This window comes from Sugiyamaella lignohabitans, chromosome D, assembly GCF_001640025.1.
Source record: "Sugiyamaella lignohabitans strain CBS 10342 chromosome D, complete sequence".
Taxonomy (NCBI): Eukaryota; Fungi; Ascomycota; class Dipodascomycetes; order Dipodascales; family Trichomonascaceae; genus Sugiyamaella; species Sugiyamaella lignohabitans.
Genome location: NC_031673.1, coordinates 471,101 through 494,250, shown reverse-complemented (window position 1 = coordinate 494,250; position 23,150 = coordinate 471,101). Strand labels below are relative to the sequence as shown.

Below are 23,150 nucleotides of genomic sequence, written 5' to 3'. Positions count from 1 at the left end.
CAATGTGTTATAGATTCATATTCATTAATTCGTGACATGCACAATCGGCAGAGTAATAATTTTCCAGAGATATAATTTGTATCTGTTGAAATTGACAATGACTTGATTTAAACACTTAAACATGCAAGATAACCGAGATTATAACGATCGTAAGTGATACAAAGGATGGGATGCTGGACAGTGATGCTGCTCCTTCGCTGGGAGGGACGATACTTGGAGTTGTAGATGCGCTTGTACTGGAAGACGTGGATGGAGGTGGTGGTAGCGAGGTAGTAGTGTTGATGCTGGTAGTAGAAGTGGTGCTGATAGTGGAGGATGTAGTTGTGGATGTGGTACTAGAAGTAGTGCTGGAAGTGGTGGATGAAGTCGAGGTCAAGCTTGAGGATCTTATCGCTGAGGTAGTAGTTGGAGGAGGGGGTGGAGGTGGCGGCGTTGAGCTTGACGAGGTAGTAGATGGTTCTACAGAACTCGAACTTGATGATTCAATAGAAGAAGTAGTGCTTGAGGTCGTGGACGAGCTGCTTGGAGGTGCTGAGGAACTCGATGGCGTTGAGGTGGTAGATGTGGTACTAGGGGGTGGTGGGGGTGGTAAAGAGCTTGATGTAAATAATGAGCTCGAACTGGGGGTACTTGTAGAAGGAGGAGGTGGTGGTGATGATGAACTGAATATGGAACTGGAGCTGGATAATGTACTAGTAGCCACAGAACTACTGAAAATTGTGGGGGATGATTCAATTGAGCTTGATGGTATAGCGGAAGATGAAGGAGTGGGTGATGGAGGAGGTGGAGGTGGAGGTGAAGCAGAACTGGACATAGCTGGTGTTGAACTTGCAACAGGAGGTAGGCTTGAAGGGGGATCAGCACTGCTAGCAACGGCAGCTAATGCATTAACGGCAGGTGGAGATACTGGACTTCCTATGACACTACCACCAATAGCTTTAATAGATTGCCACGAACCACTCTCATCTCCGTAAACATACTCAGATCCAGTTGAATAGTCAACGTAGTAAACAGATTTGACATAGAATGTGAAAGGACCAGCAGCATAATTGGTTGGACCACCTGCCCACTCAATAGTTCCAGGAGGGTTACTTGGGTCACCACCCGCCCATGATCCCATACGTAGTTTCATAGGAGTCTGAGGATATCCTTCAGGAGCATTGCTCTCTAATACCCTGACTGGAGCACCATCTAAATACCAAGTGGTTTGGTCGGCAGTCCAGTCGACTGTGTAATTATGAAAAGAGCCCACTGGATCGTTAACAGAGTGAAACTCTCCACGATCGAAAGTAGTGGTTTGACCTTTTGAGAAGTAATTCGACTGGAATTGGGTATTGTCACCTCCAATCCACTCCATATCGATCTCATCTAAGTCATCACTTTGTAGGATCACACTTGAAACCATACCTTGACCAGGAGCCGCCTGTAGAACAACCTCGATTCTACCGAACATGATGTAACCATTTGAAGCCAGTGTAGGATTATCTCCTTGCTGAGCAACTGTAAAACCAACTCCTAAATCATTATACGAAATCTTTGACGCAGCAGTGAGTGGAGAAAAGTCATTGGAAGAACCCTGAGTGAAATCTACAAATAGCGGACCTCCAAGTGCAGGATCGGCAGGACAATCGTTAGAGCTCAACGGGTTGCAGGTAGTGAAGGTTTGTGCATTTACAGTCGGCGAAATCAATGCGATAGCCACTGCTGATAAAAATGAGTGTTTACCAACCATTGTAAATGTCATTAAATAATGTGCTAGTGAATGAGAACTATTGCAATTGTGCAATGTGCGATAGTGAGATATTCACAAAGGCAAAGTGAAACGAGAGAAAATACGAATTCGCTGGAGTCGAGTGCTAAGAGCGATAGATATACTCTAATCAGGGGGGAATGATCTGGATTTATAATTGAATTGTGTTCGATGTCAGGGATTATGTTTAGCACGGAATCTGCAAAAAACTGTCGTGACATGTCAAGTCCTGATTATTGTCTATTTATATAGATCTTGTAGGACCTTCCTCTCTATACCCCAGCTCTAGCTATAACCAGATCAAACCCTACATTACATTAGAACTCACCCCATCCACGGCATCCCGTAAAGTAAGCGCTCTAGACTGCATAGTATTGGCATGTGCTTCGTAACCCCCTGCAAGACTGATATAATATTTGTCTCTCCACCCGCTCGTATTCCGGTGTATACTGTCACAACTATTCCAATATTGGCCGTTAATTTCCTGATTGGAGACTCTCCAGACATATACGCACTATTCTCGTCACAAGGTGCATGTATTTTTAGATTCACGATGCTATCTTCTTTGCTTTTTATGGACTTAAAGAGATAAGGCCCGTGCTGCTGTACAGTTATATGTAGCAGCTTGCAGGAATAAATGGCTGATCTTTTTCCATTCCAAGCTCCATATACAATTATAGAAACTTCAGGGGTGCGTGGCGGAGCTACTAGTCATACTGCTATCAGATGATTTAAGCATTTCACGTTTTAAAAGATAGTGTATTATATAGCATTTGTCGAAAAAGGTGTTTTTATATTGAGAACTGATCCATTGCCATGTCTGTTATTATAAAATATCTCCCCCTACGTTCAACTTTAGCAAAGAGCTGTGTAATAAAAATATAATCATTTTGTGAAATATGAAATGTGAACCTCGTGTGAACTTTTGGTTGATCACAGGTTTATCTAAGTTTACTTGATGTGTGGCTGGTAGAATATTATTTTCGCCAATTGACAGTGTCTCGGCATCATCGGAGAATAAATCCGCTAACCTTATGAACAACAACCATTGCATTATAAGCTTGAGACTGGTGGCCATAATCTCCACCCGTTGGATGCTGGAAAACTAGTCCATATGTAACCATGTAAAACTTTATTTACATCAGATATTTAGAACGGTCTGCCACCTGAATAAAAGTCTGCACTGATGTACTTCATGACGCTGCGCCTGCAAGCCAGCCTCTTCGTTTAATATGCAATGTGCTCCACATATGTGAACATAGTTCACAACACAAACCAAGCAAGAACAGTGTAAAAATAGCAGTTTGCACCATTCAGTGATGCTTTTTTAAGATCGCTATTTTTGTCTTTTTTTTATTTTGAAATATCAGCCCTGGTTAATCAAAATATTTCAATCTAGAAATTTGGACCAGCATGTGTTCCGTATTTGTGCGCCTTATAGAATAAATTCATGAGATTAATCGCTTACAGAAAGTACTACGAAAAATAACAATTGATTTAACTCTAAATCCAATAACAGTGGCCAAGCTGACACTAACCGAAACTTTCTTTAGAATCGACCTGTCAAACTCTAACAGATCTCTGATACTTTATCAGTAAATCTAACCCAATTTTACAAGACACTATAACGATATATTTCGTCCCTGAATCTCTTTGCTCGGTGTGTAGATTTTCCTGAGGGTAGACGCTCGACTCGAGCGAAGCGAGAGGAGCAACGGGGTCTGGGGCGGAGCCCCAGCCGCCGGAGGCAAAGTGATTTCTGAAAAATATAATGATAATGCAAAGTAAATAAATAATGCAAATGCTAAGTAGCCTCGGCTCCATTAAACCATACCAGGAGCCGTTTTTCTTCGTGCCGTGATATGTCGATCTCAACAAGATCAAGATATCTGTCAATGTCGTCGTCTGTGTTGCTAGATTTGACGATATCAGATGGTGACGTTGAATCTTCTGGGCGGCGTTGTGCCACTTCTTGTGCTGCTTCTAAAACCTGTTGGAAAAATCTCCGCTGTTGAGGGCTGTATGAGTCCTCTACGTCAATGGTAGGTTGGCTGTAAGCCAAATGCTCGTATGGTTGGAATTGTTGTTTGAGTCCGAACGGGAACCGATTTTGATGTTTAGGCTCTACACCAAAGTGAAACCGGTACTCATCTGCGGGATTTTTTTGTAGCGGAGGGGTGTTGTAAGTATCTATTTCAACACCATTAAAATCAGAAATAGCTTTCCAAAATGTAGCTCTCGGATACCTTTCCTGGAGGTGCTTGTTCACCCGTGTAATGTAACCCATGGCATGGACCAAATTTTCATAGAAAGCTTTATTACGATGTTCCTCGTCGCTGGGATCATAGTCTTCGGCACTCCAAATATATCTGCCCAATATTAATCTTGTCTGAGATTTTATAATATTCTCAAGATAATCGACTGCTTCTTGTGAAATGTCTTCCAAATAAAAATGGCTTTTCTTTTGACCACGGCCACCATGATGGTACATATGTCCCAGATTTTTTTGGCTCTGCCTGAAAAACATGTTGGCAAATTTCACAGCTTCAGGTATATTTAGCAGTTGAGAAGATGCTTTTGCGCACATTCCACTCCTTTTCGCAAATAGGGTCTTACGAGGGACTACATTGGTGGCTACAGTAGTAGCTGTCCTAGTAGCAGATACTTTATAATCAGATGAAGCTACATTGGAAACTGAGATCTCAGACCCGACACCCTGCAGGGTACCGGTGTTTGGATGCTCGTGAGATGAACCGTTGATCAAGGTGGTATCTATCGGGTGCTGTGAAGAGGTATCAGTATCTAATTTTAACAGTAAAGGCTCCGAATTTGTGTGTTCTGTGGTGCCATTCTGATCATTAGTCGTTTCTTGCTGCTGGTTCTGTTTTTCAACCTCCATATCCGCTATAGCGTCAATTACAGCATTGGCATATTTGTTTTCAACCGAGTCCCATGACTCCGTCATTTCATAAGAATATGGCAAATCCTCGTATGAAACGAATATTTCTCGCTGCAGAGTTTTGCTAAGTAGCGGCTTTCTTCGTTTCAGATATTCATAGCATGATTTAAGGAGGTTGTAATATGCTTCGCACTCGATGAGAGTCTTTGTTCCAACAGCCCTAGATATAGCAGCCATATCGTGGCAAGATTTTCGCCCCAAAGCCGTAAAAAACCTTTCCTTTTCCTCTTCTGACCAGATCGTTCCACATCTGTAGTCGTCCTCGCTTGGTTCAAGGTCTGTCTCATCAATGCCAATACTGTCTTCTGAAGAAGAACACTCATCGACTCGATTTAACACCCCATTTGTGGAGTGTTCAGAATCGCTATCCACCTCTAATATGTTGGTAACTACCTCGGATTTGCTGGTAACTGCCTCTGACCCATTAATAGCAGGCTCTGTTCTCTCCGAAACGTCATCCACCAGTGGTTCTTCGGTACCAGCATCATTATCTTTCTCAGAAACAAAATCTACTTGTTCTCCAGAGTCACTTGTGTCGATACCAGTCAGAAATTCTACAACTTCCTTATTAAATTGAGCAACATATTTCTCGAGCTGTGGTTTCCCGTACTTTATTCTATAATCTGCCTGCAAAAACAACTTCTTCTGGCTAGGACCCTCATTGCTGATGTCAGGCAATGACTTCCTCTTTGGCGGCATAAATAAGTTGAAAAGAGTGTGAGAAAGACGTCATCCAAGAATACTTGTACGGTACTCCTGGATATTTAAAAGACGACTGACTGACAATAAATTTAACCTTGAACTAGCCGTATATGCCCTGCATAAAAGCTTCTCATGTTGATCGTCATGATCTTTTCGCAGTGAATTTTTTGTAGCCGTGCTTCGACCATACTATACCACTATATTCACAAGCCAGACTCACTTCGGTCAGCTAGCACTCTCCAGGAACTTGATTTCTCGGGATGTTATCATTTGGGGGGAGGGCTGGAAGGGCCATATGTCTTTTGCCAAAAAGAGGATCTGTAGGGGTGCTTTCAAAAGCAGGCAATATCATCAATAGCTGTACAACCTACGGATATGGTATAAGGTGGAATTCTGGGCCTGGTTCTGATAATTTGGGAGATACTAAGAATGAGCTATTGTCTAGCAAGGAAGGCATGAAAGGAATCGCTGTTGATGACATCAGTAGTTTAAAAAAGAGCCCTTTATTAAATCAGAAAGATTCCACCCCTGCTGCTGCTGCAGACACTGCTGGATCTAGCTCTACAACTATTGATTCTGCTGCTGGAAGCAATACTTCTACTGTCGACAGCCAGAGTGAAACGAAATTCAGTGGCTCTGAGACTACTGAAAATGTGACAGGTAATTCTCATTCACTTGCTGCATCCAAAACTCGGGGCAAGAAGTTACCACCTCCACCTCAAGAGTATATTATTCTCGGAGCCAGGTCATCTCGAGTTATCCCAAAGCATAGACGACCAAAAACGAATTTCTCTAGAGATATCAAAGTAGACGACTTAGATGAACAGAGAAAGCAATTACTTGTATTCACTTCTAGTGTGCCTATAGGCACAGCTATAGCCAATATCGACAGAATGAAGCCATCTGCTTCGTTATTATCACCGAAAAGATACGACCAGTTAGTCATTGATCTCAAAAGAAGTTTTGCTGTACCCCAACTCCGAGAATATATTCGCGAGAAATCCAACTCGACTCTGCGATCCTCTGGTACAAAAGCTCAATTGATTAATACAATTCTCCTTTCTTTATGGCGAGTGTCAGCCAGTCAATCCGTCAGTGAATCATCTGACGTCATTATTGAAAGAACATTTCAGTTAACAAGAAGAGAGCTATTCATTATTGTGTCACAAAATAGTAAACTTCCTCGTTCTTGGACAAAATCTGGGGCTAGTATCGTTATTCTTGGTGACGAGCAAAAGATTATTGTTCGTGCCACAGCCGATACCTGCAATTGGATCATGGCATCTCTTCACAAGACTCTACAAAGCATCCAAGATAATGACATTGACTTTTCATGTCTTGAACCCTTTGCATCTATCAATGATATTCCACTGGATCAGATCCAAAGGCTTTCTGATACTTATTTAAGATATCAGCAATCCGAAAAAATGTTGGTGGCTTCTTCGAAATCGAAGGACCATGCTGAACATGCTCGACGATTGATTTTACATTCCTCTGGTTTTACGCCTAAATCTATTTCCAATTATATATACGAAGATTCGAACTTTACGCCCAGATCGCTAAGCCGTATTATTGATGATGACGCCCTGGCCTGGAATGAACGATCTCGCATTTGGAAACGATGGAAGAAAGTTCGATCAAAACAACCATTTTCTTCCTTTGAAAGACTAAGAAACTTGGGATCTCAACCAAAGAATATAGTGCTAGCTCAAGGAAAGATTAATAAAGTTGCACCCCAGCCCAGTACTCTTAAAGATTCTTACGAAGATTCAGTCTCCAATATACTTTTGAAAAATCTTGAGCAGGAAGATTCTAATAATCAGTTGACATTCACTGCCACCTTTGGGTACCTTTTGCATGAAGCACCATCTGAAAGTAATGCGAAGAGTGCAGCCGATCCATCTTACTTAGCTGGAGATGTTCAGCGCACTTTTTTGTCCAATGTTCCCTTTGTTTTCCAGAGATGCTCAGAGCTTTCTTTATATCATAATGAGATCTATCATGATCCCTCTAAACCTCCACCACCACCCAAACCATCTCCAGACTCTGGGTCAACAACTGCCACATCTAGTGCCTGGAACAAACTTCTTAGCAATGCGAAGCTACTTACTGATTCGGTTCCTTCTACAGAGGATGATAGCCTTGTTCCTGTTGAAGGTACTAGGGGTCTCTTGGATGATGATAACATGAGATTAGTGCAGATTAAATTCATTCCATCTCCATTTCACTTGAAGGATTCGGACAAACTCCAAAAGCTACCGCCTGTTGAAATGTGGTTTGAACTTAAAGAAAACTCCGATGAATGTGATTTAGACTCTTTGAGATTAGTGTCTGCCGACCATGAGGCGAACTCATATTTGTCTCTGCCAGATTATGAAACTGACATCAAATTTTCGGCTACCAGCGCAAACTTCTTGGATCATAATGAGCAAGAAGGAGTTAATCAGTTTCTCAGTCGTGCTCAATTGGGCATCTCTGGTAATAAAAAAATCTACGTTCCAAATGAACTGAAGCTGAAGATGCCTGGGTTTGAAGACGATGTAACCTATCTTTACCAGTCTATGTGCTACAGAAGGCAAATCGACCTTGGATTCAAGGGCCATATTCTGCAACTATCGTCACTTGAGTCTGGTGGGTTTGGCGGCCGACGTATAGAAGCAAATCTGGTTCTTGACTTTCCTGACGGTAGCGAAAGTGTCTCCAAATCAGAAGTCAAGTCCTTTGTGAACGATGCATTAGAATTCTGTGAATCGCTTCGACGACGTTCCATCCACTTGTAAATATACTGTATATAGCCCTTTAAATTATTAATGCCCTTCATGTTTTGCAGAAACATATCTATCATTATTAGTTATATTTATAAATATCAACAATCGTACACCACATTAACTTAGACCAAGCCAGTCACTCTTCGGATTGTCCGTCTAGTATTTGAGCCAGTCATTACAATTTTACCCTCTTGTTCAAGAGAACGAAGAGCGTTTCCAAGTTCCAGATTTTCTACTCTGGTAGGAATAATATCAGCGACCAATCTGACAAGCTCGTCATATCTCAGAGTACCTCCAGAACCGGTTCGAGCAATTGCAGTGTCCATGATGGAGAGCAAGTTCTCTTTCAAGTCGACGCGAAGTCTTCTTTGAGCTGAAGAAGTACCAGTTTGAACAAGGTCCATATCAATCGTTCCCGTAATTGGATCCATAGCATACTCCTTGATAGCACTTCTAATCAAACGAACGGCTTCCAAAACATCATCAGCAGTTACCACTTCAGAAAGTCTCATTTTAGCGTGCGCCTCTGATAGTCGAATCATACTTTCCAGTTGACGAGTGGTAGCAGTGATACGTTTTTCAGCAGTACGGGAATCCTCACCGAGCTTTCTCATTGCTACATAAGCCTTAACAAGTTCATCCTTGGCTTCGGGGGTAATCTGAGGTTGCAAGTTCTTAGCATATGAAATGTACAATGTCAAGAACTCCACAGGAAGAATCTCACTAGTAGCAGCATTCTCTGGAACATCCTCAGCATACATTCTTGTCAAGTGGTTAGCAAGGTGTCTGTCAGCTTGAGCATCAATTTTATCAATCATCAAGTAGACCAGATCGAAACGAGAAAGTAAAGAGGGCGGGAGATCAATATTTTGAGGTACCGACAACTTGACGTCATATTTAGATCCGATAGGATTTGCCGAGGCGAGAATAGAGGTACGAGCGTTCAAAGTGGTGATGATACCAGCTTTAGCAATGGAAATGGTTTGTTGTTCCATAACTTCGTGCAAAACTGATCTAGTAGCATCGGACATTTTATCAAACTCATCGATACAACAAATACCACCATCGGAAAGGACTAGAGCACCACTTTCCAGTACCAGCTGTTTAGTTTCGATATCCCGCGTCACATAAGCTGTCAAACCGACTGCTGATGAACCTTTACCTGATGTGTAAATACCACGAGGAGCAATCTTGTGAACATATTGCAACATTTGTGACTTGGACGTAGAAGGATCACCACAAAGAAGAATATTGATATCGCCACGGTATCTTGGTGAACCACCCTTTTCAAAAGTTTTATTACTTCCACCGAAAAGTTGTAGTAATATTCCTTTCTTGACATCATCTTGCTCGTAAATGCTGGGGGCAAGAGATCGGGCCAGTAAATCGTAAAGATCATCTCTAGCGGCGACTTCCTTAATCTTAGCAATATCATCTTCGGTAATTTTTCTTGTTTCCTCAACATCAGCCTGCTGTTGTTCCGCCACTTCCGCTTCGAGATTTGTGGTTACATCAATTCCCATACGTTTTTTGTCAACTTTTTGTACATGAAGAATATCGACATATGTTTTGAAAAGACTCTTCAAAGTACGTTGACGGGGATTGATTCTAACCGGGACTGATCTGAAAATACCAGTGACTTCAACTCGATCACCAGCTTTGCAGATATCGACCAACTCATCATAAACACAGAGAGAAATCGAGTGCGGGGTTTGGCCATCTGGTGTAATATCTGGAGTTTCTTGTAAACGAATCACTTGCTTATCAGCAAATAAACAACGATTGTGAACAATCTGCATAGAGTTTGTACGGCCACACACTGGTCGAGGACATTTCGTGGGTTCAGTAATGGTTCCACGATCAATTTCAACCACGACTGTGTGACTACACACAATACACTTGAAAAAGGCTTCCTTCATATCAGGAATGACAGGAGTTGCTCTTAACACCAATCCTTTGACAGTGACAAGCTTGTCAATATCACCAGGATTCAGGTCTCTCATTCCTCGCTTATTATCAATACCGAAAGGACGGACTTTATAATTTCTCATTTCAGTAGCCTCCAATTCCTTGGCATCGACAGTACCACCATTAGTTGTTGTCGTGACCAGAGTCACCATACAGTCTTTGATAACCTGATCCATAATAGGAACAAGCTCATATGGATAATTGATAAGTTGGTAATATAGCTTGTGAGTAGCAGGATAGGCTAGTAAGTTTTGCGCATCCAAATTCAAATTGGCCGAACCTAAAATACGCATTTGGTTCATCATGTTCACGTAAACCAAATCTTCACCCTCACCAGGACCAATTGGAATATCGTCGTGCATCATTCTGTATTTACTCTTGAAAGACTGCAAAAACGATCTGAACGAGTTCATAGTCTCTGCGATACTAACATTGGTACCCCAAATGAGACGAACTGGATCTCCAGGATTACCTGTTTCAGACACATCACTACCACGAGCAGAGAGAGTAAACAATCCGCTATCACTTGGAGCATGGCCGTCTGATGAAACTAGCATTCTCCGAGAAGGTGTCAGATCTGACGAAAAAATGTCTCCTCTCCTGTTATACGAACGATGATGATTATCAGCAGAGATATTATCAGTCTCCGAGAAATGAGAACTACGACCATTTCTTGACGCGCTGTAAAGTGTATGGTCTCTTTCAGACGAAGGGTAGCCAAGAGGTGACGATACATCCTCAATTCGTAATCTTCCAGCTCTTTCAGAAAGGGCACCGTCATCCTGAGAAGCCCGTGCTCTAATAGGAGAGGACGAGGTGACGGAATTGAAAAATAAAGGAGACGAGTCTCCAGGTGCTGGCGGAGAAGAAGCCATTGTTTTGTTTATGAAATTGTTTGTAGTGTGGGTAAGAGGAGACACAATAAATGTTAAGAAATATGCAAAGCTAAATAGAAACTGGCATACACGCCGATCATCTGCGATTTTCGCGTTTCATTTAATTATCCGTTTTAGGAAGTACCATATGGCGAACATTTCGCGTTTGCCTGTTACCCGGCTTTTAAGTCCTATCTCGAATGAATATTCTGTTGTCCATTCTGCCTCCGGCGGCTGGGGCTCTGCCCCAGACGCCGTTGCTCCTCTCGCTACGCTCGAGTCGTCACACCTAGTATCGGATTTGATATTTTTGCAATGAGGGATAGGAATTCACTAGGCATCTGAGTTGTTTGTAAAAATTAAATAGTCATTATTATTAGCTGTTATAAACTTTATCATCAAATATTAATACATTTATTCCACATCAACGGGACTTCACACTGCCAGCAAAAGCATCTTTCATGAGACCCATAAAACCAGTGTTTCTCTTCTTCTTTTTAGGCTGCTTAGTCTTGCTTGCCATCTTGGAGAGAGGGATTCCATTGGTTTCCTCACCATCTGACTCTGCGTCAGAGTCGGAATTTGAATCCGAGTCAGAATCCGAGTCCGAATCCGAATTCGAATCTGAGTCAGTATCTTCTTTAGGCTGACTGGGTTTAGAATTGACCTTTGGTGCAACTGGCAGGACTCCAGTGACTCTCTCCCGAACGTCAGGAATCGCTTGTGAAGCCAAAGAACTCAACAAGTTGAGACCAGTGAGCCTTGTCTGTGGAGCTGGATTTGGACTACTGGGGGTAGCAGAGGAGGTTCTAACGGCACTGGGGTGCGGTTGAGGCATAGTGGTGCGAACAGGGTTTGGAGCTGGTGAAGCCTGCGATTGAGAACCAGTAGCTCGTCCATTTCCATTTGCTGTTACTAGTTTTGCAGATGAAGGTGTAGGAACAATACGGGGCCTCTTTACCGGGGCCGGGCTATCTGATAAGTCAGAGTCTCCGTCAGATAATTCATCCGCACTCGATGAATCTGAATTAGAATCGTCACGAAGTAGTCTTTGAGCATAGCGAGCTGCTGTATTACCTTGAGATCGCTGATTAGTCACTGGTTTTATTTTTTGCCCCTCTTCTTGCTCATCGTCATCCTCCTCGTTATCATTAGGTTCCTCTTGCTTGTTCTCCTGTTTGTCATTCGTAGACCCTTGAGAACCATTTATCTTGGCAGCAGTTGGAACTACATCTGGCTTCACAGGCGAGACAGGTTTCACAGTCTCTGGTTGAACTTCTACCTTCTTCTTGGGTGGTCTACCTCTTTTCCTCTTAGGTGGTTCCTCTGACTGGGTTGGTGGTTCTACGCTGGCCTCAGGAACAGCAGCTGAACCATCAGCATCCTTTTCTAGACTATTAACAGCATTGTGGAACTTCTCCATACTTTTTCGATTGGCCTCCAAACGCTGTTGGTTTCGTCGTAAAGTCTCAGCAGAAGGTCGTTTCTTGCCCTTGGCACCGTCGTCTGAATTTTCAGTCTCGATTATATCATCTTGACTAGGATTTGTTTCGTCCTTTTGCTCCCGTTGTTGCTGCTCTTGCTGTTTCAACCTCTCTTCTTCCCTTTTACGTCTATTCTCCTCGCCAAGCTTTTCAAGTTCTTCAAGAGCCTTTTTCCTTTGCAATTCTCTCAACTCTGCTGCTTTAGCTGATTTTTGGGCTTCCAGTTCCCTTTTTCTCTGGGCTTGAAGCTCCTTCTTCTTTAGCTGCTCTTCTTTTTTCTTTTGAGCTTCGAGCTGTTTGAGCTTCTTGGCCTCTTCTCTGAGACGTTTTGCTTCTTGAGCCTGTTCTTTTCGAGTGAGACCACTAATAGGAGAAACTTCTACACCCTTTGTCTCTGTAGCATTAATGAGAGTGTCTTGAATTTTCTTCTCTGTGGCTTTGGCTCTTTGACGTTTAGCTTTTGGCTGGCTGCCGGTAGGGGTTCCAGCAATTGGCTGTAATCCAGTTTCAATTTTGTCATCTGACTCTTGCGTGATACTTGCCTCATCCTGGCTTGGTTGACTTGAAGCTACCTCTAGAACAGCTTCAGCCTGTTCGGCTGCCTTGACAGTAATTTCAGGTGTCAACTGTAGTTCAGATTGAGGTGCCCGTTTCTTACCAGCTATAGGAGATTTCTTGGCTGGTGTTGGAGGGAGCAATTGTACCTTGTCACTCTCCAAATTCAGTATATTCTTGGAGCCATTCAGGTTGGCGCTAGGAGAAACTGGTTTAAGAGGGTCAGCATTGGCATATGCCTCATTCGATGGTGGAGGTAAGCTGAGATTTCCTTCATGAGCTTCCTCATCTACGTCAGAATCAGGGATTTCAGCAGCAGAAGGTTTGGCCATTAAGTCCAAAGAGGGCCGACGTCTAACACGAGGCGAGCCATTTGACTCTGAAAGTTGTGGTGCAACATTCAAGTGTGACGCCGGAGTACCGCTAGAAAGAACAGGCACCGGAGTGTGTGATAATGACGAAATGTCAGCAGCATTATTTGAAGGAGTCATCCAAATAGAACTCTTGCGTTTACGAGATTTGGTAGGACGCAGGACAATGCTACTATTACTGTCATCTTCAGCGCGTCGCTTGAGTGATGGCTCATCGGCAACCGAGACGTTGGATTGTAAGATATCGTTTCTTGTAACTGGTTCTTGTAATATAACAAAAAGGTCGTCACGGTCAGCAAATACATCACCAACCTTGTAATCAGGGTCTAAATCCAGTCCTGACGAGTCTTGAAGACGCTCGATAAATAAAGGACCCTCTTCCGGATAAATTTTTGCAAATCTGTTAACGATACTGTCTCGAACAGTTTTCAACAGCTCAGATGGAGTGACCAAATGAAGAAATCCATAAGTATCGTCATCATTATTTGAAAAGGATTTCACTGAGGCATTTGGCGTCGAGCTTTGCAAATGATAGGAGCTAGGTCCAAAATTCGATGGTCTACTAACCCGTGAGGATACTTCATTATCAGCCTGACTAGCAGGTATGATTCTGACTTGTAGTCTGATCATTGTCGAGTCCTGCTACAATGTTTAACAAAAAATAAATTTTATGTCAAGGAGAATGCCAGTAATATTATATTCCCATTCATGCCCTGATAAAAATGTGGACGACTGGTTATTACCCGGCTTTAAATTTTGTACAAGGAGGGTAACTTTAAAATATCGCAGCTGTATGATAAGGGCCGTTCGGGTGGAATGGAAACTGAGCTCCTCTTAAGAGGTCACTAAAGTAATTCAATAATTTAAATTATAATTCTAATTTTAAATATGTTAATAATTCGATGATGTTAGGAGCGATTGTCATTAATATGACAAAAGTGCAACTCCAATATTGCAGTATTATTTAAGACTGGAAACAAGAGTAAGAACGCTAGAGAATATTCAAATACCCAGTAGACAGTTTGCCGGCATCTCAACAATTCTGATAAAGAATTTATAGTAATAATAAAAAATTAAATGGTGTTTTTTGCTTCCTGTTATCAGTTATTCAACCACACCTTCGGTCGAACTTCTACATCTTGCTTTACCCCAACCCATACAGCTTGAGAAGATCCAAATTTCAGATCACAACTCCAGCATTTCGAGTTCATTGATTTTATACTAGATTCATAATAACAAAGCATCAAAGATGGATAATAAAGAAGAGCAGGAACAGGAAATTGATGTTCTGCGGTCAATTTATCCTGATGAGCTGGAAAGTAAGTGTTACTTGTAAGCCAATAGCCTGCCATCTGCCTGGGTGCTGTCAGTTGAATTTTTACTGGTCTCGTTTGATCTAGCAGTCCCACACTTTATTATTGCAAACTGTTGTTGGCACTCGCTTTTGGGGAACTTTGGAATTGAACGTGAAACTAACTGTTTAGTCCTGAGTGAAAACAAATATAATATCCATATTAAACTGGACACAACACCCACGAAGTTCCTGATATTAGAAGTCGAGTATCCAGATGACTACCCTCAGGTTGTTCCAGTATTGGACGTCGACAATAGCGACGGTTCATATGTAAATGCATCAGGAGAAGACGATGAAGGATATGACGGGAGTGATGAAGAGGAATATGAAGACGGAATAGATGAGACTCAAGGAGATAGCATCGAGTTCACTAATGCAGATTTGGTGGATTTGAGAAAGGTGTTGGAGGAAAATGCCGAGGAAAATATCGGGCTTCCAAGTATATTTACGCTAGCAAGTTTACTGAAAGACCAAGCAGAAGAGCTGGTTGAGAAGAAGATCAAAATCAAAGAAAAGCAGAGAGAGAAGCTAATTTTTGAGCAAGAAGAAAAAGAGCAGGCCAAGTTCAGGGGCACGCCTGTGACCCCAGAATCATTCAAAGCATGGCGACTCAAGTTCCGGGCCGAACTCGGTCTCGACAACAAAGAAGATGCCAACAAACCCAAGCACAAGCTCACCGGCAAAGAGATCTTCGAAAAGGGACTCAACAAGGACGAGGACGAAGACGACGACACTCCTGCCGAGCCTGACCAATTAGCATCCTCTGTAGAGAACCTAGCAGTATAAATAGGATTTTCTACCGGCCCGACTGCCTCCGGCGGCTGGGGCTCTGCCCCAGACCCTGTTGCTCGCTTCGCTCGAAGCTCGACCCTCACCACAGAAATAGCTCGAGGGGGCCTTAGTAACGAGCGAAGCGAGCTACGGGGTCTGGGGCAAAGCCCCAGCCGCCGGAGGCACGACGGGAAAAAATATAATTTAGCATGTTACGTTAGGTAACTAGAGATAAATGTTGTTTAGAAGGAGAGGAGGTCGTCGATCTGGCCGGAGCTGGAGCTGGGTTGCTGGGACTGGGGCTGAGGCTGGCTGGGAGACGAAGACGAGGCAGGAGCACCTCCCCACATGCTTTTTTGGGCGTTCTCGTGGGCCAAGGCAGCGAGACTGGTTGGCTCGGTCTTGGCTGACGACTTCTTTGTCTTGCTGGCACTTGACCACAGGTCGCCAAATGCGTCGTTGGCCTTTTTAGCAGCTGGTTTGCCAGTACTACTGTTGCCTAGACCCGAACCAGCACCGATAGAAGGAGTCGAGGGTGTGGATGAAAAGCCGGGAAAGCCAGTGCTGTTGCTGCCAATTGTCGATGTAGTGGAAAAGGCACTAGGAGATACAACTGATGGTGTACTGGATAATTGAGTTGGCAGACCTGGAGACGAGGTGAAGCTTGAAAATTGTTGCTGTTGTTGTAGAGGTTGTGATTGGAATGATGATGCGGTTGAGGGTTGTGAAAAGAGATCTAATAAATCGGCTTTAGTTGACGAGCCGCCGCCAGTGGTCTTAGTGTTAGAACTGGCACCGGCAACAGGAGTAGCGCTTTGGAAATCGTCAAAATCGTCGTCATCCTCAGCTGCTGCTGAACTAGAGGCGCCAGTAGCAGCAGGAGGGGCAACATCGTCATCAAAAGAGATGAAATCAGCTACTGGAGCTGGAGCTGCTGCAGACGAAGAACTTGTCGTCTTGGTTCTCGACGAACTCGATGCTGCTGTCTTGCCCTTATTACGGGATCCACTAGTACTGCCAGCACTTCCACTGCTATCATCGTTATATCCACCACCCACTTCATACTCCTCAAACTCGTCATCATCACCAGCTCCTGCTCCACGAGAGTAACCGGGTCCATCGTAGTTGCTACCATTGAACCCACCACCGTCGCCATAAACCTTATTGGCATTATATCCACCACCAAACTCCATGCTGTCGCTACCAAAACCACCATACTTTTTGCCTGTACCACCAAAACCGCCAAAATCCTCGTCTCCCTCAATATCGTTGCCAATACCAGAGTACTTGGCCTTGTTAGAACGAGCCTTTTTTCTCTCAGTACGGATTCTTTCAACATCGTTTAGCAAAGCCGTCAACTCCTTAGCTCGGTTTCGAATGTTGATTCCCTGGTCCTTGCCATTCTGGTCAATAAAATGGAAATGCTTGAGCATATCAATAACTGCCGAGTGCGATCGTGCGTAGTCCACCACCCTCTCTGAACCGTTCTTCACCAAAAATTCAAGCAGTTGCAAAGCCTTGTATATCTGTCTCCACTCCTCAGCTGACTTGTCCGTGAATCTCTTATAAATCATCGGCATAATCTCATGGAATTGCGAGCTTCAATTGTTAGTCTGTGATCGAAGGGTCGGGGTTCTTGCCTCCGGCGGCTGGGGCTCCGCCCCAGACCCCGTGGCTCCTCTCGCTTCGCTCGAGTCGGGCGTCGGGGTATCCAGTTTCTTGTGTTTTTTGACACACAATTCAGACCCCGTACTCTGAGAGACTTAATTGAGGATGTTAAAGCTTAGTTTTCAGGGAATGGGAGTCCATCCCTGAATGCCGGTTCCGACCCGACTGGTGAACTTACTATGAGTTGGTACCATTGGCGATTTCCTGCATCAAAGTGCTACTGGCTCCCCATGGCTCGTTGTTGGTGGCCTCTCGCACCTTGGCTTCCATTTCCGTGTAGTTCATAACCACTGTTTAGAATGTTAGTACTGATATAAGTGAAATATGCTTGGCTGAGCAACTTATGTACAGCCTCCCAGTATATCTCCGACGAGCTTCAAATACAACTATAACCTCAAAACATCCTCTCTCTTCTCAGTTTTCTCATCAGAGACTTAATCAGCTCGCTGGGACCGAAGAATTCACACAAAATTGCTCTCATTGTCGGTGTGAACTCACCATTTTGGGCTTTACGGACATACGCCTTGACATCGTATAAAGAGATGTTGGCAATAGTGTCCCTGAGATTATCCATGCTGTGATTGGAACTACCTGTTCAACTGTGTGAGTACAGAAACTGCGTTCAAAATATCAGCAATTGCCAATCACAATGTGCTGTATCCACTAAAGTACACCTGGACTTCAAACTGAATGGAACTTTGTCTCGCTCCGCCTGTCGCTTATCAACATCAACTGGACACTTCACAGCGTCTAGGTTTAGGGTCCAAGCTGTGCTGTGGACTTTTGGTAGAAAACTGCGTATAGCTGACATGGCTGAAAACCCAGCTAAAGAACCGAATTTTCCTAAGATATCTGATGATATTCTAATCTATAGTAATTAAATGGCCAATTAGACTAAAATCACCGATGATTTTTCATTTAAAAAACAAATAAAAAGATCTTGACTGAAAAGCCAACTTCTCATCCAATTTCCTTACTGTTATAGAAAGTACATGTACGCAAAGTTAATAGCTTACAGATTGAGAGCCATTATTACTCACCTCTCATTTACACGGTTGGCTATGAAATTATCATTTACAAACCCTCATTCAAACCAGAATGTCCGATATTACTTATACAAACAGCTGAATATACTGACAGGCTTGACAGTAACACATAAAATAGGGCTGGCTGACGGTGAAAAATATCAGGGTCCAGATTGTGCATGAGAATATGCAGATCATGCAAAGGAATAGACGTATAGACTGCTATTGAATAACATATTTTACACTGGTTTTTGGGGATAAAATATACATTAATTCCTTCAAAATACTAGCAGAGCCATCTGGCAGACCCTTGATGTGTTACCAAGTGCAACAGTTCTGCCCAGAACGGGAGAGATTAAGCCTGGAGAACACTGAGCCAGACGTCGGTTCACTTACCAGCCGAAGATGTTGTGTATCAGACCTAGCAAACCAAAAAATAACCAGCAAACCCGTTGCTACCGAGCAGCCCAACACCCCGAAAAACGAGCGAAGCGAGCCACGGGGTCTGGGGCAGAGCCCCAGCCGCCGGAGGCAGACCCCCTCCTCCCACCGGAGAAAGTCGGCCCCCCCTGAGTCGAGACACGTGACCAGACGGGAGATGCGGATCTGGATGAAAAGTACAAAAAAATAAACAGTGGGACGCGAGATAACGTAGAATTATACAAGTAAGAAAAAAAGAGAGAAGAATGTTGCAAAAAATAGAGAACAAAGCCGAACTGGAGTTCCACGTGGAACACTTCCGACACGGACTGACTATCGTTTATTATTATGCCGATGCCAGTGCCGAGTGCGAGCTGATGACGCCCGTGATCGAGGAGATTGCCAACGAACTGGCTACTATACAGATGTTCAAGATCGATGTGAACAAACTTCCCGGATTGTTAACAACGTTTGGTATCAACTCGGTTCCCAGTTTTGTGGTATTCAAAGACGGTGCCAAGCTGGGTCATCTGGAGGAAGGAAATTCTGGAGTCGCAAGATCGGCTATTATCCATCTCGTCCAGGAGTACTCATAAGGGCTCGTCGGTATCCGGTTGGCTGGCCGGTCAAAATAGTTGACTGAGTCAGTTGGGCTCCACTCGGACCCGATTGTTTTGTCTTGTCACTTCACTCGAGTTGAGATTAGGGGGTGTTGAGGGTGTCTTGGCTGTCTTGGCTTTCTTGGCTGGATAGTTGACTGGTCACGTGCTATGGGTATTCAGAGTGAGCGTGAGAGTGAGCGAGAGAGTGTGAGAGAGAGAGAGAGTGAGAGAGAGAGTGTGAGAGAGAGAGTGGTAATAAAGTATGATCGATGAATAGAACGTGACAGTGAGAGCGTGAGATGAGTGAGACTAATGAGGAGAGTGAGACGGGATCAGGTGGAGAAAGAGACGAGCGGGAAAGATAGTGGAAGAGTGAGATGGACAGTGAATTTGAGTCACCAGAGAAACGTTTCCAAGAAGCGAATATTATAGAACTGGGATGACTGACTGCCAGAAATCAACAATTTAGACCACAGGACAATTTAATTTAGTAGCAAGCATTGTATATCATATTTATTTAATAACAGACCAATTCCTGGTTTCAAGATTCAATTGGTTCGTTCATTCACTCCACCACCTCTGTACACAGTTAGTTGATGCATTGGCAATCTGACAGCGAGAGACAAAACCAAGAGTAAATTGCCCAACACCTGCTAAAAACCTGCTAAAAACCTGCTACAGAACTATAGACACCTGCTAGGGACCTGCCAGAGACCTGACAGACACCTGCTAGGGGACCTGACCTACATCTGCTGGAGAGCTGGTGGGGAGCTGCTGGAGACCTGATAGTCACCTGCCGTACACCTGCGGACACCTGCCAGATAACTTAAATCTATAGATAGATTACTCCATAGCACGGCACCGACGAATTCGACACCAGGCACGTGGAGGAGCAGCTGGACCCTGACATCCACGCTGCAGAATCTGGACGGACCACCAGAACCGTTCACCCATCTCCACTCACAGCCCCCCTCGAAAACGCCAAGCCAGAATCAAGTAAAATCAAAACACCCCCTCCATCCAATTGCAACCTCGCAACGCCGTCCCCGTACAGCAGCCCCGCATCACACTACTACCATAGTATAAAAATAATAAAAAAAGATAGCGGATGACGTGGGGACACAGACTATGCGACAGATCGACGAAGGTTAAACGGTTTCCCGGACGACGCGAGCTTTCAGGTTCTCGATCTAGCGACCAGCGAGACAAAAAGCAAAGCTGGCATGACCCGGGTGCCTCCGGCGGCTGGGGCTCTGCCCCAGACCCCGTAGCTCCTGCTTCGCAGGAGACTGCTGGGACTGTCGACGTAACCGACTCGAGCGTAGCGAGAGGAGCCACGGGGTCTGGGGCAGAGCCCCAGCCGCCGGAGGCATGTCCTCCCTCCCCAGTTACCCGGCCGGACGAGAAACTCTGATTTTAGCTAGACCCGTTACCCTGCTTTACTAGCAGGGACTCCATTTTAGCGCGTTGGCGAGAGCAAACTTAGACCAGCACGAGTGAAGGGGGGATGAGAAGGGGGGTGCGAGAGGTGGAATTAATTTACTAATTGCCAGGGTCCAATTGCCAATGGCAGGAGCAGCAGGGGTCGCATATCGCATGCTGGCAGACAGCAAGCGGCGATAGGAGATTAAATTAGTGGGGTGGGGTGGGTGTGTGGCATTTATTACGAGCAGCAGCAGCAACAGCGGTTGTTTCACGTTTGTGGCTGAGACGGCGATGTCAGCGAGCCAGCCAGCAGGCTCCTGTAGCTGCCGGTCGATGTCATGCAGCAGCATGTTTCTTGTTTTACAGGTGTCTGTCAAGGGCAATATCGTATATCGTATGTAGGAGAATTAGGGCATTATTTCGTTCTAGTCATGGTTTGTAATCTGACAGATTACCCGGCCTCACGCCCGCACCCCCGTCACCAGGACAACGGCGCGTTCGGGTCACCATAAAAAAAGCCCACTCGGGCCAACCATCGAACCCAATCGCGATCATGAACCAAGCAACTGGCCCTGGCTAGCGGTGCTGGGGGGTGGGGGTGTTTGCCTCCGGCGGCTGGGGCTCCGCCCCAGACCCCGCTGCTCCTCTCGCTTCGCTCGAGTCGGTTTCGTCGGGGGATCCCGGACAATCTCCTGCGAAGCAGGAGCAACCAGGGTCTGGGGCGGAGCCCCAGCCGCCGGAGGCAAACACCCCCCCCCTGGACGAAAATTAGCTCGAGTGGTTAGCTGTCGGTGAGAGAGACCCTTGTGAAAAAGCGACCCCTACCCACAATATCGGTACCTTCCGTACTGGGCTTGCTGCCTGATTGACCCCCTGCCCTGAAGGTGCTTCTGCCGCACGTCTCATTATTCTGCATCGTTCCATTTCTCAGCGGAGAAATATATAAAGTAGATTTGCTCCCGAGGAAAAATTGTCTTGCTTTTTTCTTTTTTTCTCTTGTCTTTTTCCTATCTTTTATCAAAAAGCAGATGCTCAATTCGTTGCGTCCTTCTTTGATTAATAGTTCCAGTTTCACTGCCAAGCGATTCTTCTCTGCCTCAACTTTAAAAATGGGTTCTAACGTTTACTTCGACACCTCTGCCGACGGTAAGTTGCCCTCGCCCGGCCCTCCAGGGCCCCGTCAACACCTCAATTGACCTCAATTGCTAACAAACCAACAGGCAAGCCCCTCGGCCGTATTGTTTTCAAGCTCTACGACGACGTAAGTGGTGTTTTCTAGCTGGGGGACCTGTGCCTCCGGCGGCTGGGGCTCCGCCCCAGACCCTGGTTGCTCCTGCTTCGCAGGAGTTTTTTGCTACGAACCGTCGATGCAACGACTCGAGCGAAGCGAGAGGAGCAACCAGGGTCTGGGGCGGAGCCCCAGCCGCCGGAGGCATACCCCACTCACCCCTAGAAACCCGGCAAATGCTAACAGTGGCCCAGATTGTCCCCAAGACCGCCAAGAACTTCCGTGAGCTCGCCACCGGTTCTGAGGGATTCGGATACGCCAAGTCCGGTTTCCACAGAGTTATCCCCGAGTTCATGCTCCAAGGTGGTGACTTCACCAACCACAACGGTACTGGTGGTAAGTCGATCTACGGTGCCAAGTTCGCTGATGAGAACTTCCAAGCCAAGCACACCCGTCCTGGTCTTTTGTCCATGGCCAATGCCGGTCCCAACACCAACGGTTCTCAATTCTTCATCACCACCGTTCCTTGTCCTTGGTTGGATGGCAAGCACGTTGTCTTCGGTGAGGTTGTCGAGGGTTACGATGTCGTTAAGAAGATCGAGACCTTCGGTTCTTCTTCCGGTGCCACCCGTGCCAAGCTCGTCATTGACGCTTCCGGTACTGTCTAAACTACTTGTTTCTAGTTAGTGCTTACCTTTTATATATCAATTTGACGAACCTAGGTTGTGTTATTTACTTTTACGGGGTGGTGGTCTGCCTCCGGCGGCTGGGGCTTCGCCCCAGACCCCGTGGCTCCTCTCGCTTCGCTCGAGTCGGGCGTCGGGCTGTCAGACTATTTTTTTCGACGGTTTGGTTGTTGATTTATTTCTAAGAAGCTTGGTTGACTGAGAATTCTGGACTTGACAGGGTTTATGTCGTACGATAAATCTGGGGTACAGTGGCTCGAGGTTACAGCTGTAAGTTGTAAAATGGAAAGCAATTGCTAGATTCTGTAATTTTACATGGGATCTTGTGTTTGTTGTTGTTTCGGCTTTTGTTGATATTTAATGTGTTTCAGTGTTTTTGAAGATTTCGGTGTAGATTCAATATAAATCTCGTGGTATCAAGTACGGATCTGAATGCAGTATCATGTCAATAATGGCTCGTGCATAACGCGGTGTTTTTGCGTTTGATAAGAGTCTGTTGATGTTGATCGACTAATATTTTTGTTTTCACTGAAGTCTAT

General features: G+C 44.8%; 8 protein-coding genes across 8 annotated transcripts; 3 read left to right on the top strand and 5 right to left on the bottom strand.

Moving 5' to 3' along the window:
- Positions 1-115: 115 nt before the first annotated feature.
- On the bottom strand, positions 116-1,732 carry CRH1 (Crh1p; the record flags this gene model as incomplete). Its single annotated transcript, XM_018881866.1, has 1 exon — positions 116-1,732. One exon carries the CDS (start codon positions 1,730-1,732, stop codon positions 116-118), a length of 1,617 nt encoding a protein of 538 aa, XP_018736302.1.
- A 1,822-nt stretch (positions 1,733-3,554) lies between these two features.
- Positions 3,555-5,408, bottom strand: rrn5 (RNA polymerase I upstream activation factor complex subunit Rrn5; the record flags this gene model as incomplete). Its single annotated transcript, XM_018881865.1, has 1 exon — positions 3,555-5,408. The coding sequence occupies one exon, from the start codon at positions 5,406-5,408 to the stop codon at positions 3,555-3,557; it is 1,854 nt and encodes a 617-aa protein (XP_018736301.1).
- Positions 5,409-5,671: 263 nt separating this feature from the next.
- SLS1 (Sls1p) lies at positions 5,672-8,191 on the top strand (the record flags this gene model as incomplete). The annotated part of the gene is made up of 1 exon (XM_018881864.1): positions 5,672-8,191. One exon carries the CDS (start codon positions 5,672-5,674, stop codon positions 8,189-8,191), a length of 2,520 nt encoding a protein of 839 aa, XP_018736300.1.
- Positions 8,192-8,301: 110 nt separating this feature from the next.
- On the bottom strand, positions 8,302-11,022 carry MCM4 (MCM DNA helicase complex subunit MCM4; the record flags this gene model as incomplete). Its single annotated transcript, XM_018881862.1, has 1 exon — positions 8,302-11,022. The coding sequence occupies one exon, from the start codon at positions 11,020-11,022 to the stop codon at positions 8,302-8,304; it is 2,721 nt and encodes a 906-aa protein (XP_018736299.1).
- Positions 11,023-11,446: 424 nt separating this feature from the next.
- On the bottom strand, positions 11,447-14,062 carry MIF2 (Muscle M-line assembly protein unc-89; the record flags this gene model as incomplete). Its single annotated transcript, XM_018881861.1, has 1 exon — positions 11,447-14,062. One exon carries the CDS (start codon positions 14,060-14,062, stop codon positions 11,447-11,449), a length of 2,616 nt encoding a protein of 871 aa, XP_018736298.1.
- Positions 14,063-14,681: 619 nt separating this feature from the next.
- GIR2 (Gir2p) lies at positions 14,682-15,572 on the top strand (the record flags this gene model as incomplete). The annotated part of the gene is made up of 2 exons (XM_018881860.1): positions 14,682-14,751; positions 14,917-15,572. The coding sequence occupies 2 exons, from the start codon at positions 14,682-14,684 to the stop codon at positions 15,570-15,572; spliced, it is 726 nt and encodes a 241-aa protein (XP_018736297.1).
- A 227-nt stretch (positions 15,573-15,799) lies between these two features.
- On the bottom strand, positions 15,800-17,137 carry ENT3 (Ent3p; the record flags this gene model as incomplete). Its single annotated transcript, XM_018881859.1, has 1 exon — positions 15,800-17,137. The coding sequence occupies one exon, from the start codon at positions 17,135-17,137 to the stop codon at positions 15,800-15,802; it is 1,338 nt and encodes a 445-aa protein (XP_018736296.1).
- A 5,024-nt stretch (positions 17,138-22,161) lies between these two features.
- On the top strand, positions 22,162-22,593 carry CPR1 (peptidylprolyl isomerase CPR1; the record flags this gene model as incomplete). Its single annotated transcript, XM_018881858.1, has 1 exon — positions 22,162-22,593. One exon carries the CDS (start codon positions 22,162-22,164, stop codon positions 22,591-22,593), a length of 432 nt encoding a protein of 143 aa, XP_018736295.1.
- Between the last annotated feature and the right edge of the window lie 557 nt (positions 22,594-23,150).